The sequence below is a fragment of the Mobula birostris genome, chromosome X (assembly GCF_030028105.1).
Source record: "Mobula birostris isolate sMobBir1 chromosome X, sMobBir1.hap1, whole genome shotgun sequence".
Lineage (NCBI taxonomy): Eukaryota > Metazoa > Chordata > Chondrichthyes > Myliobatiformes > Myliobatidae > Mobula > Mobula birostris.
In genome coordinates, this window is record NC_092402.1 from 47,043,929 (window position 1) to 47,063,292 (window position 19,364).

Here is a 19,364-nt window from a genome sequence, read left to right on the forward strand (position 1 = left end):
ATTTCCTTAACCATCACGTTCACTAAAGCTCTTTAGGGTAGGAAATCTGTCGTCTTTGTGCTGTCTGGACTTGGTGGTTCAGACACACAGCAATATGGTTGACCCTAAACTATAAGGGCAGTAAGTGGGTGATCTTGCTAGCAGTCCTTGTGTTTTGGATATGAATGAAAGAGGTTGCTTCCTGGATTGGTGAAGACCCTGAACAATATTCAATGGGAAGGTGATTCTGCAGGGAAAATGGAGGGGCTCCAATTCAGAACACGTCCCAGAAAAGGGGTTTCAAATGAGCCAGAATTTTTATTGGTGGTAGGGGAAGGGTACTGAAGACAGTATGCAGATATAAGGATTATATTAAATGAGACATTGTTGCAATTTTTTTTATAAATTGAAATTCTGTGAAATCTTCAAATGAATACAAAAATTAACACTTCAAAATTTAGAGATGACCAAGAAACTGGACAAAAACTATTAATAAAAGTTGACAGGTCTGCTTGGACAAATTGTGCATCAACTGGGAGTTTATAGAGTGGAGAAAATGGGGAATCAAGTTCTGCAGAAGGAACAGGACTTTAGAAATGGAACTTTTGGATATTGCCGTAAGTTTGTATAATTCAGACGGCAAGAGGTTTGTGATGACAGTAATGGCATTCTACAACCCCTCCCTCAGCCTCGCATCTCTTACAGTTCGATCCTTTCTCCCTACAGGTTTACATTGCTGCCTTTGCTGTGTCGGGCTATGCCTCCACTTATTACAGAGCACGGTGCAAGCCATTTAACCCCATTCTTGGCGAGACATATGAATGTATGCGGGAAGACAAGGGCTTTCGGTTTATTGGAGAGCAGGTATTCCTATATGTAGATCATTTGCCTTATTTTTTTCCCCCACTTCAGATCTTGGGGTTTGAGTCAGGTCAACAGAGGAGGTTCACGAGAATGGTCCCGGCGATAGAAGGGTTACCATGAGGAGCATTTGATGGCTCTGGGATTTGTACTCGCTGGAGTTTAGAAGAATGGGGGCGGGGGGATCTCATTGAAAATTTTGGAATATTGAAAGGCCTAGATAGAGTGGATGTGGAGAGTATACTTTTAATAGTGGGGGAATCTAGGACCAGAGGGCACAGCCTCAGAATACAAAGTTGTCCCCTTAGAACAGATGAGGAATTTATTTAGCCAGAGGGTCGTGACTCTGTGGAATTCATTGCCACAGATAGCTGTGGAGGCCAAGTCGTTGGGTGTATTTAAAGCAGAGGTTGATGGGCTTTTATAAGAGTGTCAAAGATTATGGGGAGAAAGCAGGAGAATAGGGGTGAGGGATAATAAATCAGCCATGGTGGAATGGTAGAGCAAGCTTGATGGACTGAATGGCTTAGTTCTGTTCCTATGTCTTAATTAAGTAGTTAGTGGCACAGGTTGTTCCAGTTGAATGGGTGACTAAAGGTACCCTGACCACAGGCCCTTAGGATGTAAGTCAGGGCTGTGAGCTGTATTAAGTTAAATGGTCTGACTATTGGAGACTGTGGCAGCATCTGATCCAGTCCAATTTTTTTGGCAAGGGCATTGGAGCAAAGTGCATTATAACTGATCTTCCCCAGTACTATGCTTCTAATCTATGTTGCGGTGGAATCATGTATACCTCTACCCTACCCTTCCAAGAGCTGCCTCGCCTGAAGTCAACTCAAGACTACTGGCAGTCTGGGCAACAAATATCCAGCCTGTGCTATACTGTAACTTATTCTTGTCAGTCATCAAGACCATATGACATAGGAGCAGAATTAGGCCAATCGACCCATACAGTCTGCTCTGCCATTCCATCATGGCTGATTTATTATCCCCCTCAATCCCATTCTTCTGCCTTCTCCCCGTAACCTTTGACGGCCTTACTAATCAAGAAGCCATCAACCTTTGCTTTAAGTATACCCAACGACTTTACTTCCACAGCCGTCTGTGGTAGTAAGTTCCACAGATTCAACCCCCTCTAGTTAAAGAAATTCTTCGTCTGTTCCAAAGGGCCACCTTTGTACTATGAGGTTGTGCCTTCTGGTCCTAGATTCCCCCACCATCAGAAACGTTCCCCTCCATGTTGTTGTTGGGCGTTGTGTATGTATAGGCCAAGTCACCTCCAGTTAAGAGAAATGAGTCTTTGTGGTTAACTCCAAAGTTTAGTTATGTTCAATTTTTTTGCAAAGTAAACCCTGTTCTCAGCGGGGATTTCGTATTGTCCGTTAATTTGAAACAAGTTGGGGCTATACTACCGATCATCCTAAGACCCAGTAAAACTGTTGAAAAGACCCCATGTGCGCAGCAGTGTCTGGGGGAGAGAAACCTGGTTAATGTGGCAGTGTGAAGACCTTTCACCCAAGCCTACTTTCTCTCTGCTCTACACAGTCTGCCACCTTAGTTCATGTTACAAAGTGGACAGGGGTACACTCGACTCTACTGTGACTTGCAACACAAGAAAATAGGATTAAGCCCCTCAAGTCTGCCCCATTGTTTAATATGATCGAGGCTGATCGACACTGTCCTCAGTTCCTCTTTGGGGAAATTCCCCATAATCCTCAATTTCTTAAATACTTATTTCCACCTTAAATATCTAGTGATCTGGCCTTCAGCACCTGTAGGGGTAGAAAATTTCAGAGATTTGCTCCCCTCTAGAAGAATAAATTTCTACGCACCCCAGTGTAATGCCCTGGTTCATATTTTTACTGTTATGCTCTGTAATTCATTTAGCAGCTATGTAAGAGCGGTCTGTTCTGCTTTCAGCCTGTTTGGGTTATTGTTGATGAGGGACGTGTGCTATCCAATTAGGATGGTAGAACTGAGAGGAAGCGTTTCTGATGAGGGACACTAAGGTTGGGCTTGGGTTTTTGATTCAGCGGGAGATGAAGAGAGAAGACGCTGGGGAGAACCAGTTGTAGGATACAACCCAGCGGGAGACCCGTTTGTTCAAGATGAATTGCAAGCGACGTTCGGAAGGTGGTGTGTGCTCTGACACTGACTGAGCACCCGGTGCGTGAGTGACAGAGAAGTTCAGATGAGCTCCAAATTGTGCACGTTTGACTGTTTGATTAAAATAGGCCCTTTCTGTTTTCCTTTACTAACCCTTAAGTTAAGATTCAGAAGTATTCCTTCAATCGTATGCAGTGTACTGTCTGTCATTTAGTGGCACTAATTTGTAACAGGGTAGCAAATGACACAGCATCCACACGAGCCCGGGTTTGGGGGTGGGAGAGCCGTCTCACACTCGTGAGTTTGGCGGGATCGGAGTGTGCCTTCCCTAGACTTGCGCAGCCAAGGAAGTCGGGGTTTTAAGTGAGTGACTTGTTTGGTATATGATATTTGGGAAGTGTAAACATTTCATGGATTTTGGATGAGAACAAAGTTGAGTGCTGAAGAAGTTGCTCTGGGCTGCTCTGTCCCCTGCCCAAGGTAGAGACAAGCCTGTTGGATGGTCTCTGTCTGTAGCACTTGCAAGTTGCCTGTAGCACGTTCCTAGGTTGTGTAAGCTGTTAACACAAATGACACATTTCACTGTATGTTTTGATGTGCATGTGATAAATGCATCTGAGTCTGAAGAAGAGGACCCTTCGGGGGGGGGGGGGAGTGGAGGTGGATCACTCCCAATGTAACACCTCCCAACATGCTTTGTCTTTCTGCAGGTTAGTCATCATCCACCAGTCTCGGTCTGCCATGCTGAATCGGAAAACTTCGTCTTCTGGCAAGGTTAGCAGCGTCGGGGAGTGGGAACAGCAACATCGGGTTTGGAGAGGGAAGGGATTAACAGCCTCATGCTGAGTTCCCAGTTATTTCTCTCTTCTTCATGATTGAGGATGACTTGCTCTGTCCCTGGCTCTCTGGGTTCTCAGGTAACCGACGAGGCCATTGTGGGATCTGCAAACTCTTCCACCGAGGGGGCAGAAATGCTGACGGTCTGGGTGGGTGGTTTGTGGGGTGGAGAACCCTTCCACCGTTGGCACAGGGCTCCTGCACTCCTAGTACATGGCCTTTGAGTTCCCATGCTGCTCCTTCACTGAGGATGTTGTATTTTTTTTCATGGGATCTCGCCGAGTGGGTCCTTCGGTTCAGAATTGCGTGTCTGCTTCAGGAGGCTGATACCAAGCATGCAGTAAAGATGATGGAGCTCTGTGGGGCAGGCAGTGTCTGTGGAGGGAAATGCCAGTGAAACAGCCTACACTAGGTAGCCAGTTCAGTGGAACTAGGGCCTCAGTGCTGAGGATGTTGGTCTGGGGGAGGGCACTGGCATTGGTTTGATTCTCTTCCCCCCCCACCCCCCACCCCCAGTAAATTTGGAGAATGCTGTGGAGATGGTGTTGGTGGTTAAGTCTCAAGCTGGTGGGAGAGTAGGGATCACTGTAAACCATGAGCTTGTGCCAAGTCTTAGGTCTTAATCGAGCAAAGGTTGTACTTGATTATTGAAGGCAGACATGAATTCCACTAATGTCTGAGAGTCCGGGACTAAGAACTGGAGGCGGCCTGCCCATGGGGTTGGTATGTGAGTAGGTGGGAAAGGGGGTTTTAGATTAGATTATGAGGACACGCAGTCCTCTTTTATTGTCATTTAGTAATGCATGCATTCAGAAATGATACAATGTTCCTCCAGTGTGATATCACAGAAACACAAGACAGACCAGGACTGAAAAACTGACAAAAACCACATAATTATAACATATAGCTACAACAGTGCAAGCAATACCGTAATTTGATAAAGAACAGACCATGGGCACGGTAAAAAACAAGTCTCAAAGTCTCTCAAAAGTCCCATTATCTCACGCAGACAGTAGAAGGGAGAAACTCCCCCTGCCATGAACCTCCAGCGCCGCAAACTTGCCGATGCAGCATACTAGAAGCACCCGACCACAGTCCGACCTTGAGTCTGTCCGAAAGCTTTGAGCCTCCGACCAGCCCTCCGACACCGAGCACCATCTCTGCCGAGCGCTTCGACCCCAGCCCCGGCTGCCAGCAGCAGGCAAAGTTGAGGATTTGGGGCCTTCCCTCCGGAAATTCTCAATCGCACAGTAGCAGTGGCAGCGAACCGAGCATTTTAGAAATTTCTCCAGATGTTCCTCCGTGTTTCTCACGTCTGTCTCCATCAAATCAGAATTGTGCATGGCCCCTACTTAGAAATACCGATATTGTTCACCGGAGAGGCTGCGTCGCCATCTTCTCCTCCCTCCTCTGGGTGGGTTTGTTTTGCTGTTGCTGCTTGTGGTGTTCTACTGAACACTGGGCATGCTGTGTTGGCACCGAAACGTGCGGTGTACACTTGCAGGCTGCCCCCAGCAAATCCTTGGGTGTGTTGGTTGTTAGCTCAAAAGAAAAATGCATTTCGATGTCCACGTGATAAATAAGTCTGAATCTAAAATGTCTTTGCCAAGAGGTTGGTTAGGGTTTTCTGGATTGTGTTGTGAACCTTCGTTGTCAGAGGGGAGGTCAGAGGGAACCTTTGTCCTGCAGATGCTGAGCGTACAGCCCATTCTCTTAAGAGTTAGTGAGAGGACCCACAATGAATCAGTTTCTTGAGTGCGACCATCAGTGAGCGTTGCTGAGGTTTGAATGAACTTGGCTCCAAGATGTAGTCACTGTAGGTTGAATAGTTTCCTGTTTACTTCTGAAGGTCAGCTCCACTCCCGTGATGAGATGGTTGCGGTGAGAAAGTTTGAGGGACGTCTTCGGGACGCTTGACATCTGCAGTTCCAGTTCCTGCAGTTCCTTCTCCTGCTGATATTTTCCTGGATAACCACTAGATGGTGGTGGCACTCCATATGTGGATGAGGCTAGTGCTGGAGATTCAGCTCTGGCCCAGTGAGTGTTTGCCTCCCAATTACACCCATGCAACCAATTAATCTACTCAACATGTACATCTTTGAAATGTGGGAGAAAACCCTTGCGATCTTGGGTCAAATATACAACCACCTTAAAGACCACGATGGAACTGAATCAGGGATCCTGGCTCTGTGATAGTGTTACACTAGCAGCTGTGCTACCTTGCTGCCCCGCTCTGCAGGACTAAAGACTGCTCTGAATGATTCCATCATCCACTAATCTTTAATTCGCACCTTTGCAAGGGGATGCGATAATTCACAAGAGTGAGCCTTTTGTTTTTCCTGTGGCTTAACTGGGCAGTGCACAGGCTACCGTTTTCAGCTCCTGGGCATTGCTGGTCGTCATCTCAGAAGAATTTGACCCCTTCACTGAACTTGCCAGGGAAGTGTTTGCTGACCTATCACAGGCAAGTACCTACAAACATCTCCAGAGGACACCCAGTAGTTCAAGAGGCAAAATCATGCGGGATGCAGGTGGGCATGTGACAATGAGGATGCAATCTGGAAATATCAGATGTTAGAGGGTTTTAAGATGGTGGGTGGTCTTCAAGAAGATTAATGAGGTAAGTTGTTATTTGTTTTGCACATTGATAGATGCTAGGAGTACACTGCTAGTGAAGAGGTGGAAGCAAGCATTAGTCATGCATTTTTAGTAGAAAAAAATAAAGGTGCAGATTATTTTCTAAATGGGGAACAAATTCAGAAATCATAGGTGCAAGGGGACTTGTCCTCGTGCAGGATTCCTGAAAGGTTAACTTGCAGGTTGAGTGGTCGTGAGGAAGACATGCAATGTTAGCATTCATTTAGAGATGGCTAGAATATAACAACAAGGATCTGATGCTGAGGCTTTATAAGGCATTGGTCAGACTGCACTTGGAATATAGTAAGCAGCTTGTGGCCCTTTAAGAAAGGAGGTGCTGGCATGAGAGAAGGTCCAGAGGAGGTTCATGAGAATTATTCTGAGAATGAAAGGATTAATGTATGAGGAGCATTTGGCTCCTGGCCTGTACTTGCTGGAGTTTAGTAAAATGAGTGGGGGATCTCATTGAAACCTACCAACTTTTGAAAGACCTAATAATAGTGGATATGGAGAGGATGTTTCCGTAAGTGGGACAGTCTAGGACCAGAGGGCACAGCTTCAGAATAGAAGGACATCTCCTTAAAACAGGTGAGGAGGAATTTCTTTAGCCGGGGGTGATGAATCTGTGGAATTAAGTGCCACAGATGGCTGTGGGGGTTAAGTGATTGGGTATTTAAAGCAGAGGTTGATGGGTTCTTGATTAGTATATCAAAGGTTATGAGGTGAAGGCAGGAGAATGGGGTTGAGGGGGATAATAAATCGGCCATGATGGAATGGCAGAGAAGACTCCATGGGCTGAATGGACTAATTCTGCTCCTATGTCTTCTGGTCTTGTGAATGAGTGACCCACTGCTCCTTACACATGAGTAGAGTAGTAGTTGGGGAAAGAGTAGACTGACATCCACCAGATGAGCATGTCTACCAGTTCCAACCACCATCTAACCACTCCAACCTTGGATTGGGTGCTGACAGGACGATTCCACTAGGGCTAGCTTGTAAGCAATGACAAGCTTCTCCCGTGCCGTTACCAACATGTGAAGAATTGGGACTTGGACCTGCCACCACAACAGCTCTACAGCAGATCCAATCTCGCTGGCTTTCCACTCGGCCTTGCACCACTTGGACAATAGCAATTTCTACGTCAGGCTGCTGTTCATTAATTACAACACCATCAAATCAACAAATTTCCAAACCTGTGCCGTGAGACCCTGAATATTCATGAAAACTATCTCGTTATTCCTCGAACTCTCATGAGTCTGAGAGGGATAATAACTCAGTCATGATGGAATAGCAGAGCAAACCCAATGGGCTGAATGGCCTAATTCTGCTCCCATCTCTTATTGTCTCGTTTTGCACTATTTATTTATTTTTATTATAACTTGTAATTTGTTATGCCTGCACTGTACTGCTATCATAAAACAACAAATTTCATGACCAATGTCAGTGACAATAAATCTGATCTTGTTACTCTTTCCCTTCTGTTTTCAGATGTGAGGTGGAAGAACAAGTTCTGGGGCAAGTCCCTTGAGATAGTCCCCGTCGGGATGGTAAACGTGAGTTTACCAATGTGAGTAGCTAAGTTTTGAAATCCCTCCTGTGGAACAAATGAAAGGGAACTATTCAGAGAGGTGGGACCAGAGGTCACAGGTTCAGTCTGGTCAGTTACCCACCAGTGAACACGCCCCTACCTTCAATGCACAGAGCAGGAACACAGAGGGTCAAGGTTCAACAGCTCACCCACATGCTTGCACTTTCAATAATCTTGCTCTGCTGTGCCCTGTCCAAGGCTCTGCCAACTCCAACTCCTCCCCGAGGAGCTGCAATCTTCCCATCCCCTCCTCCATCTCATGCTCTCCACAATCCAGCCAACTCCAGGCTCCCGTGGACTCCCCCAGCCCTCTTTCCCCGTCAACAGGCCCACTGAGCCCAAACACAGCGCCTTTTGCCTCCCTACTCAATGGTGTCACCCACCCTCTATTGGCCCACCTCTTCTCCCGGCTACCGCACGCCATCCTTTTCCGACACCACGCTCTCATCTTCTTCCGCCCGTTTCAGTCTCCGCATTCCACGTCCCAACTGACTGCGCAGCTCCAGTGGCCCAAGTTTAATGCCGACCTATGGCGCTGTCCGCGTGGAGTGTGCATGTTCTCCCTGTGACTGAGTGAGCATCCTCCCAGATGCTCAGACATTGACGGTAGCGTAGTGGTTAACGCACCGTTACCTGCTACTGTCTGTGAGGAATTTGTACATCTTACCTGCGACCATGTGGGTTCCCTCTGGGTGCTCCGGTTTCCACACACGTTCCAAAGTAAGTTGTGGACATGGTATGTTAATGCCAGAAGCTCCTCGGACTGTGATCATTGAAGCAAACAACGCATTTCACTGTTTCGATGTACATATGATACAGAAAGTACTCAGTTTACAGGTGCCACACCTGTGCAATCTAACACCTTGTGTCCATCACACTTTGTATAGACACAGTAAGCTCCCACGACCTGTCCTGATTCAGATCTGGACCTGAGACATTGACAGTTCCTTTCAGCCCCCACCTGCACTATTTCTCTAGCAGATTAGTTGATGGTCCCACAGCACTGACCTACATACAACCGGTTACAGGACAGCTCTTTAACTGCCCTGAGGTCAGTTTTGCCCCTTTCTGTCCATCCTGACCCTGGACCCATTTGCCTGCATTGGGCCTATATTCCTCCATGCCTTTCCCATACAAACGTCTGAAACGTTGTCACTATATCTTCCTCCGCTGTGTGCTGGCAGTCATTCCTCCTTCAGCCAGCACCATTTAGGGCCAGACTTGTGCCCAGACCTGCCACGTGATTGGTCTGTTCAGGGGTTATTCCCGAGCAGACCCACATTGTTGTTTTCTATCCAGCAGAGAGCTGCCCCAGGCACATGTGTGCCAGTAGTTCCTTCTGGCAGGTCAGGACATCTGTGGACTCACCTGCCACCAGCAAGATGCTGGAGGAACTCAGTGGGTCAGGCAGCATCGGTGGAGGGAAAGGGGTGGTCACTGTTGTTGGTCGAGACTCTTCATCTAGACTCATAAAGGGACTTGACCTGAAACTTCTCCACAGACGCTGCCTGACCTGCTGAGTTTTGTTTTTCATTCCAGAAGCTGCAGTCTCATCTGTCTTCAAAAGTGCTTGGGTGTACTTTCTTAGAGGTTACAGAGAGAAGGTTGAGAGAAATAATAAATCAGCCGTGATAGAATGGTTGAGCAGACTCAATGGACTGAATGGCCTATTACTACTGTGTCTTGTGGTCCTATGACCCAAATCCTTTTCTGCGTTTATTATTTTTGCTGATTGTTTTTTGTGTGTGTTGTCCAGGTTTGGCGATCACTACCAGTGGAACAAAGTGACTTCCTGTATTCACAACATCCTGAGCGGCCAGCGATGGATCGAACACTACGGTGAGGTGGTGATCACCAACACCGAGAGCAGTGTCTGCCAGTGCAGGCTAACCTTCTTGAAGGTGTGTTCCCCTGCCAGTGTCTTGTCTGCCTGCTTTTCAGCTATGTCTGTTTAGCAGGGTGAGGGCGGGTGGTCAAGGGGTTGGGTCCTCTACTGCTCTTACTCGGGCGAATATCCTACCAGCCACCGACAATTCTCGAGCTGAAAGCTGCACGGACTGGGAATTTATTCCTTAGAGCGTAGGAGGTTGAGGATTGATCTTATGGCGATGTATAAAATCATGAGGGGGGTTAGATAAGGTGAATATGCAGTCTTTTTTGCAGGGTTGGGGGAGTCAAGATCTCAACAGTATAAGGACTGTGTCGCGAAGGGGGAGGTTTAGGGGACCATAAGATATAGGAGCATAATTGGACTATTCAGCCCATTGTCTGCTCCGCCATTCTATCATGGCTGACATTTTCTTCAACCCTATTCTATCCATGACCATAAGACATGGGAGGACAATTAGACCATTCGGCCCATTGAGTCTGGCCCACCATTACATCATGGCTGATTCATTATTCCTCTCAATTCCATACTCCTGCCTTCTCCCTGTAATCTTTGGCACCCTTAATGAAGAACCTATCAACCTCAGCTTTAAATATACCCAGTGACTTGGCCTCCACAGCTGGCTGTAGCAATGAATTCCACAGATGCACCACTCTGGCTAAAAAAATTCCTCCTCATCTCTGTTCTAAATGGAAGTCCCTCGATTAAGGCTGTGCCCTCTGGTGCTAGAGCTCCCCACTATAGGAAGCATAGTCTCCACATCCACTCTCTGTAGGCCTTTCAATATGTAATAGGTTTCAGTGAGATTTCTCGACACAGATGTGCGGAGACACCCTTCTAAACTCCAGCAAGTACAGGCCAGAGCCACTAAATGCTCCCTGTATGTTAACTTTCATTCCCTGGATAACTTTCATAAACCACCTCTGCACCCTCCCCAATACCAGCACATCCTTTCTTTGAGAAAGGGCCCAAAACGTCTCTCACTACTCCAAATGTAGCCTGCCAAAATCCTTAACAAGCCTTAGCATTATAAAGAAAACATCCTCTCTATGTTCAGTCTAGTCAGGCCTTTCAGTATCCAGTAAGATTCAATGAGATTCCTGCACACCCCCCACCCCCAATTCTTTCAGGTTCCCATTGGATGAGGAAACCATTTTGAACCAGAGAGGAAATAGTTCCTGATTAATTTTTTTTTCCTGTGTATATTGCCCACATTTGGTGATCACTGTCAGTGGAACAAAGCGACAGGAGGTAGTTAAGGCCAGGAGATCAACAACATTTAAAGATGGGTACATGGATAGAAGTTGAGAAGGATTGAGACTAGCTTAGATGAGGTTGGTCAGCATGGAACAGTCGGGCTGAAGGGCCTGTCAACGCTGCATGACTCTGACTCTCACTGGCTGTGTTCTCTCTTTTATCTCCAGACCAAGTACTGGAGTTCAAATGTAAATGAGGTGCAAGGCTCGGTGCTGGATCAGAATGGGAGGATTGTCCATCAGCTGTTTGGCAAATGGCACGAGGGAGTTTACTGTGGTGGTCCACAAACTGCTAAATGCATTTGGAAACCAAGTAAGAGCTGCTGTGTTGCCGTTGACACTTTAGCGGTGAGGTTAGCCAGCTTCGAGTCCACCTGCTGAAGCTTGTGTTCACTTGCCGTGGTCAGCGTTCCAAGGCAATTATTTGCACTTCCTGCATCGTAAGCACTAAATCAGTCCAATCAGAGTGTGATTATCCAAGCCTTTCCCCTGCCATCATATCGGGTGCAACACCTGTCCCGACATCTCTTTCCTCGCCAGCATTCAGGGACCCAAATTGCCTTACCAGGTCAGTCAAACTAAGTGCATGTCCTCCCACCTCCTTATTTCATCTCCAGATGTGGCCTCCTTTACATCAGTACGAGATCAAGTGTAGGCTAGGCGACCGTTTTGCAGAGCACCTACACTGAACGTAATGCACCTCCCAGTTTTGTGGCATTTCAACTCGTAGTGGTTTGCGTAATCCTTGACAGCACCAGCGATCAGAGTTCAATTCCCGCTGCTGTCTGTAAGTTTTCACCGTGACCACGTGGGTTTCCTCTGGGTGGTCTACTTTCCCCCACAGTCCAAAACTTGCGGGTTAGTGGTATGAAGTTGTAGGCCTGGTACGTTGACGCCGAAAGCATTTCAACACTTGCAGGCTGGCCAGCGTAATGCTCAGACTGTGTTATTTGATAACGCAAACGATGCATTTCCCTGTATGAAGCAGAATCAGGCTTATTATCACTGACATTTGTTGTGAAGTTTGTTTTATGCCAGCAGTACATTATAAGATGTCAAATAAACTGCAATAAGCTAATTTTTCTAAGAAAACAAAATATAGTCGCTGGAGGCTAGACGTACCTGAATTATGTATATAAATTAGAGGGTGAGGTCTAATCTTGATTCACCAAGTATTCTGCAGTCATCTCCACTCTGGCTGGCAATATAGTAATAGCACCATTTGCAATACGAAACAGCTTTGGTTAAGCATTCTGAATCCTTTCATTTTGCTGATGAATCCTTGATGTGTGTGAATTGGATATTGCTCACCCGTGTGATTTTAAAAGTTCAATTAAGCTTCACTAATCTCTTCATTAGTTTGTATAAACTTCAGTTTGTGTTGGTGTTTTCATATTTAGAATGCAATAGACTTGTTTTTGCTGAAACATTTTATTTCAACAAGCATGCAGATGTTTGTTGTGGTAATGTTGGTTCAGTAATGTAATATTCTCGATTCTCTTTTCAGAAACCATTCCTAGTGACCATGAAAGTTATTACGGCTTCACCGCATTCGCTCGGGAACTCAATGAGCTGACCCTTGACCTTAAACATGTCCTGCCCTTGACTGACACACGACTGAGGCCAGACCAAAGGTAGGCCGAAGTGAGACCGGCTCTTTAATCAACATGCTATTAACATTGAGACTGCCGTGGTTCCTCCCAAGGCATCGTTTATCACACTTCAGCTCCACTCTCAAATGCTCATAAAATACTTGTGCAGATTTAAGCTGATTCTCTGGGGGCATTTCTTACAAGCCTGAATTGTGGAATAAACTAATCACAGAATTACAGCAAAAAAAAAAGAAGCCGTTCGTCCCATTATGTCCACACAAAACTCTAGCAAAAATGTAGACCCTGCAAATGTTCAATAAAAACAGAAAATGAAGGAAAAGGTCGGCGGATCAGGCAGCATCTGTGGAAGGGTTAATAGTTGATGTTCCAGTCTGAGATCGTCAGTCAGACGTTTATCTCTCCATAGATGCTGCCTGGTTTGCTGCCTGGTTTGCTGTGTTCCAGTGTTTGCCATTTTTATCTGTGTCAGCCCAGTCAGTCCCAGATGGCGGCTCCTTCCTCATTACCCTACAGTGTCATATCAACCTCCATTATCTATCCAGTTCTCCTTTTGAAGCCAAGTCGGCTCTGCTCCCGCCAGCCAGACAGTGAACATCTAACTGTGACTGTTTACTGCATGAAAGTCTTTTCGGGGGTCACCACCTGGTTCTGTTGATCTTCAGTCTGAGTCCTCTGGTCCTTGCTCCTCCTGCCAGTCCAAACTGTTTCTCCTTTTTCACTTGTGTTGGACCTTATTCCATCCTGAACACCTCAAATCAAATTCCTTCTCAACTTGAGAAAAGCAAAAATGTGTAGTAGAAGGTGAAGATTGGAAATAAGAACAGTGTTTCTTTTTTTAAAAAAAAGTGCTCAACAGATCAGTCAGTATCTGTAGAGAGAAGCTACATGAATGTTTCAGGTCAATGACCACCTTCAGTTCTGATGAAGTATTAACTACTGTCTCTCTGTGGATGCTGCTTGACCTGCTGGGCATACCCACCGTTTTCTGTTCTCTTGACCTTCTCTGTTTCAAGGAAAACATCCCTTGTTTATCCAGTCTTTAGGAAATCCATCTTTCTCTTGGTCATTCTGTGTTGTCAGTGGAGAGTGGGGTACTTAAACTAACAAAGTTGATTTATTTATAGAAGGACTTTGCACTTGTAGTGGTTTTCACTACAGCAGCACACCATCCCTGAAACGCTGAAACATTAAGGATTCAAAGCACACTTATTATCAAAGAATTTACACAACTTGAGATTTGTCTGCTTACAGGCAGCCACGAAGCCAGAAACCCGAATAACCTAATTTAAACAAAAAAGACCAGGAACCACTGTGCAGAGAAAGAGAGGAGGGGAGAAAAACACACACACCATGCAAATGATAGACACCAGCCAACAGCCTTCTGAACCAGACTAAGTCCCAGATATGCTCCTGGAGCAGCTGGGATAGGCCAAAGCCTCGGTCCCAGTTCATCACACCAGCGGGTCAAAGGCACAGAGCGGCTGGATCAGTTCACAGCCTTGGCACCGCCGAGAAAGGAATGAACATTCGTGGGAGAGCGAGCAAAATCACCCTGACCCTCGCCTTCGTTCCCGACGCTCAGCCTTCCAGACTACCTGTGGAAGTGTTTAAATTGTCCAAGCGCTGGGTAGTGCCTTGCTCTAGGACCTGGACCCTGGCACCACAATACACGTGGGCTGCCCAGCCCAATGCCGTTCTCGATCTCACCAAATCGGCATGGCGCTTAGTGACCCGGATTAGGTGGACGGGCATTGAAACGCTTCCACATTGACTCCTCTCCAAATCGCTCACTCCATCTCCAGCGGCGATATGAACTCCGTGGCCGACTCCGGCTCAAACAAGTTGTGCCTCGCAATGCCCCAGCATGGCTCATTCCCCCACCCCGACCAGCCTTGCCTCCGCCTACCTCCTCACTGTTTGTGGCGGTAGTTCACCACAATTTCCTTCAGAAAAGATATTATAAGTAGTGTTTTTAGTCAAATCTCCTACATTTCGATCTACCAGAAAGCTATCACACCACTTCAGTAGCACCATCTTAAACCGGGGAGGGAAAAAAATCAAGTAAGTGTTCCCATGCTACAATTCTAAAAGGAGGAACAACTAGTCTTGGAGATACAGTCATAAAGGAGGACTCATGCATGGAACCAGGCCATTCCACTCAACTCATTCCTGCTGACCAAGATGTTACCGCCTGCCCTTGCACACTCTCCAAGGCCTTTGTGTCAACACTGCATGACTCATAAGCATCCCTTGCCTATCTAAATATTTAATTTAGTATGTAACCCCATATTGGTTCAGGGCTTGCTTGGGAGGTGGGGGCGTAGGCCAAAGGAGGTTTCACTGCATGTCTTCACCAGACCTCATGTAACCATAGACTTGGAAATTACAATACAGAGGGAGACCCTTTAGTGAAGACGAAAAGTGAACGTGAAATTAATCTGTTTCTGGCACTTGTTCCTGCAATCAGTTTTTTTTCTCAAGTTCAAGTTTTTCATCTGATTGTACATATTTACAGCCAAATGAAACAACATTCCTCCAGACCACAGTGCACCCACAAAACCTATCTCACACAGCACATAAAACAAAATATTACCACAAATAGGTTAGTAAACTATAATTCAAAGCGCATTTGGTGTGCAGCACAAGTAAACAGCCTTGTTCTAGTGACAAGATCTTGGTGGTGGCAGGGTATTCATTAGGCCACAGTCAGGCACTTGGAAATATGATGATGGTGTTGGCTTTCAGCAATCTGTTAGGCTGTGAGTTCTAGGTCTATTGAATCTCACCAAAATATATTTGGAATATTTCTTAGTTAATAAAATGTTGGTACAAAGCTAGCAGTGGGACAGGTTTTTTTTCCCCAATATTCTGATTTGAGCTAATCAGACACCAGCTCCTGGCATCTAGGGAACAGGCCTTAATTGCAGCTAGCAGAACATCTGGCTGGTTGACCAAAGATCCAGGGCCATCCCAACATAAAGCACTGCTTGAGCCCATTGCATCTGATTCTACGCCTCCTCCTCCTAGCCCAGGGAAATTAACCCTTTCAAATAGACATCAGAATCTTTCTGAAAGGGAGTATGAATCCTTATCAAATTGATTCAGAGGATGGAGATATTTCATTTCAATAGTTCATTAGTTTCATTTAATATCAGAATGTATTCAATATACAACCTGAAATTCTTGCTCTCCGCAGATATCCTCAAAACAACAGAAGAAAAAACCCATAAAATGAATGACAGGAAAAAAAACATAAGAACGCCAAAGCCCCCTCCCTTCTTCGCACACAAGAAGCATCAACGCTCTCCCCTCCCCTGCCCCCACTTATTCTAGCATAAGGCATCAGCAATCTCACCACCCACCATGCCCCCAGAGAGTGTCCATGGTCTACAGTCCATCAAAAACTTAACTGTTTGCGCCAACATTTTCTACATCCCACAGGTGCGTTCTCTCTCTCTCTCTCTCTCTCTCTCTCTCTCTCTCTCTCTCTCGAGAGAGAGAGAGAGAGAGAGAGAGAGAGAGAGAGAGAGAGAGAGACAGACAGACACAGGTATTGCTCTTTCCAGAGCGACAGGGGAGACAACACTTGTCTATCTCCAAATTGACTGAGTTAAGAATCAACTGTGTTGGTGGGCCAGGGGTTGAAGAGAGACCAGACAATGCAAGGTCAACAGATTCCCTTCCCTAAAATACGTTAGTGAATTGGATGGATGTTTTCAATAATCCATCAAGTTTATGATTCCCATTATTGAAATTAGCTTTTAACTTGTGATTGCAGTTTTATTTAATCAGGGAATTTAAATTCGGGTATCTGCCACGGTGGGATTGTCCCTTGGTCAATGATCCAGAACTCTAGCAAAAATGTTAAATATTAATGTTAATTCTCTAATGTACTTTGACAAATGTGTCATGTGGGCCAAATCAAATCAGCGAGGGTTGTGCTGGGGGCAGCCTGCAAGTGTTCCCATGCTTCCGGCACCAGCATAGCATGCTCACAATTCACTAATTTGCTTTATAACCGTGTGTCTTTGGAATGTGGGAGGAAATCCATGTGGTCACGGGGAAAAATGTACATACTCCTTACTCACTGCAGTGGGAGTCAAAGCCAGATTTGTGATCGGTCGCCCTGTAAAGCGATTGTGCTGACTGCTATGTTACTGAGCCACCCAAGCAACATAATGATTATGATTCCATAACTTTTTACTTCCCCTTTCAGGGCCGAGTTTCCCAGTGTCAAACATGGAAGCCTCTCCATTATACAAGGGGTGGTTGATAAGTTCGTGGCCTAAGGTAGAAGGAGTCAATTTTAGAAAACCAAGCACATTTATTTTTCCTACATTTACACACTTAGTCCAGTGGTCGTGGAGCATACGGATCCCTTCTTTGTAGAAGTCGGCGTCTTGGACCTCCAGAAAGTGGGCCACAGATGGGGTGATTGGTAAGTTCGTGGCCTAAGGTAGAAGGAGATGAGTTATACAGCTCTCGTTACATGCACATGCAGTTCAACTCTTTGGGTGATTATGCAGAAAGTTTGAAGTTAATAACTCATCTCCTTCTACCTTAGGCCACGAACTTATCAATCACTCCTCGTAGTGCAAGTCTTTGCCAGTAGCCCCTTGTTTTTTTTTTATATGTATTTTCTTTAACTTCAGATATCTCGAGGAGGGTAATGTGGACGCAGCAGAGGTTCATAAGCAAAGAATTGAACAGTTGCAGAGGGAGAGGAGGAGGATCATGGAAGAAAACAACATGGTGTACCAGTCTCGTTTTTTTACGTAAGTAGCATTTAGGTACAGCGGTCAGGGCTACTGTTCCCATTATGGCAGAGGCTGTGCACTGCGGTGCTGTGACGCTGGTGCTAGGCAGATGCCAAAAGTGGGAGTGAAGGAGAGGGTGAGATCTTCAGCATCACCACCTGCCTGCTATGGCAAGCGGTCTGCTGGAGGAACTCAGTGGTTCGAGTATCTGTCTGGGGATTATATGGGGGGGGGCGGGGGGAGAGAGAGGAAAAATTGTCGATGTTTTGGTTTGTGTCCCTACATCAGGGCAATTTTGTTGCTGCAGATTCAAGCATCTGGAGTCTCTTGTGCCACCAGCATATGACTTTGGACTCTAAAGATGAGCTTCATTTCTCACATGCACATTGAAACATACAGTGAAACGTGTCATTTGTGTCACTGGCCAGCACGGTCTGCAAGTGTCGCTATACTTCCGGTACCAACACAGCATGCCCACAACTTACTAACCCTAACTCGTATATCTTTTGGAATGTGGGAGGAAACTGGAGTCCCTAGAAGAGACCCACGCGGTCAACCTCTTACAGACAGCAGCAGGAATTGAACCCCGATCTCTGGGGGCCCTGCCACCCCACCTTATTCAAGGCATGAGGCAGAACAAGCGGAAGCAAGAGTGTGCCATCTCTGTCCCTTATACCTGCTTTCCCCATTCACTATCTCAGGACTAATTTCCAGCAGGAATACCGTGCATATTCCCTGATTCAGTTAATAATTTGCCCAATCCCCCTCTCCAATCTGCCAGTGACTGAATTACTGCAGCCAGTTGGATGGAGAATATCAAAGGCTTGTTGCCTGCCGAGCAAGGAAAGTTGAAAGTAAATTTATTTTCAAAGTACATGTGTCACCATGTACCACCTTGAGATTCATTTTCTTGCAGGCATTCACAGTAGAACAGAAATAGAATTAATTTAAAACAATACACAAAGGCTGACAATCACTGTGCAAAAGAAGACAAACTATGCACATAAAAAATAAGTAAATCAATAATGCTAAAATACTTATTATCTCAGCCCCCTAATTGGAAACTTTGAACTCTGGTTCTGGATACCTCAGCCAGGGGGCAGCATCTGCACCTACCCTGTTAAGCCACACAAAACAAAATTGTACATTTCAAGGAGGTCACTTCTCATTCTTCACAATGTTTTCACAGCCTTCTCAAAGTGCAGAACTCTTTATTTGCTTTTCCAGTGTCCATCCCATCAGGTTTTCAGTGAGTTGTCATTTCTATAAGTTCACATCTTTGACATGGGTTGCCCATTGAGTTCAATGATGTCTTTTGTGCAGGTGTGGTTGGCAAGACCAGCTCTGGGGGTGCATGCTCAGAGACTGGTTTGTGGGGGGAAGGAAACAGGTGAGGTGCTATGGCAGGCACAGATGCTGAGGTTATCTTGCCGCCTCCAGCTCTGGGACTCGTTAAAGTTGACGCAGACCCGTTTGATCAAAACACACCAGCCTGTTTTGTCCTGGGCACAAGACTCCATTTCTCTTGCAGGAAGGCCACTGTGTGAGGCTGCCTTTGATAAAATCCTCATATCGTTTTCTTGGATATCCCTGTTTAAAGTCAAGTTTATTGAATGCACAAGAGCACACGCATGGGTGCAATTTTTTTTTAAACTTGCAGCAGCATCACAGGCACATGGCATCGATACAAAGCATTCACAAGAAAAAAAATAAGTTAGCCAGACAAGTGCACAATTAAAGCAAAAAAACGCAACTCTCCGGTCATCCTGTGCTAGCTCTTTATAAGGGAGCTGGCATTCCGTGTGGGAATGTCACCTGTCCAGTGTAACTGTGCCCTCAGGA

At 45.9% G+C, this 19,364-nt stretch overlaps 1 protein-coding gene across 7 annotated transcripts in view; it reads left to right on the forward strand.

Annotated features, from left to right (window-relative positions):
* The window catches only part of LOC140191360 (oxysterol-binding protein-related protein 6-like), a 125,707-nt gene that overhangs the window by 98,883 nt on the left and 7,460 nt on the right, over positions 1–19,364 (forward strand). For 6 of the 7 annotated variants that reach the window (XM_072248698.1, XM_072248696.1, XM_072248700.1 and 3 more), the window contains 7 exons: positions 706–843; positions 3,657–3,720; positions 7,909–7,987; positions 9,765–9,909; positions 11,321–11,465; positions 12,660–12,786; positions 17,418–17,540. In XM_072248698.1, the coding sequence (XP_072104799.1) occupies positions 706–843; positions 3,657–3,720; positions 7,909–7,987; positions 9,765–9,909; positions 11,321–11,465; positions 12,660–12,786; positions 17,418–17,540 (821 nt within the window). Of the gene's footprint in view, positions 1–705; positions 844–3,656; positions 3,721–7,908; positions 7,988–9,764; positions 9,910–11,320; positions 11,466–12,659; positions 12,787–17,417; positions 17,541–19,364 lie in introns of those variants that run through there. The other variant, XR_011883816.1, reaches the window with a different exon arrangement.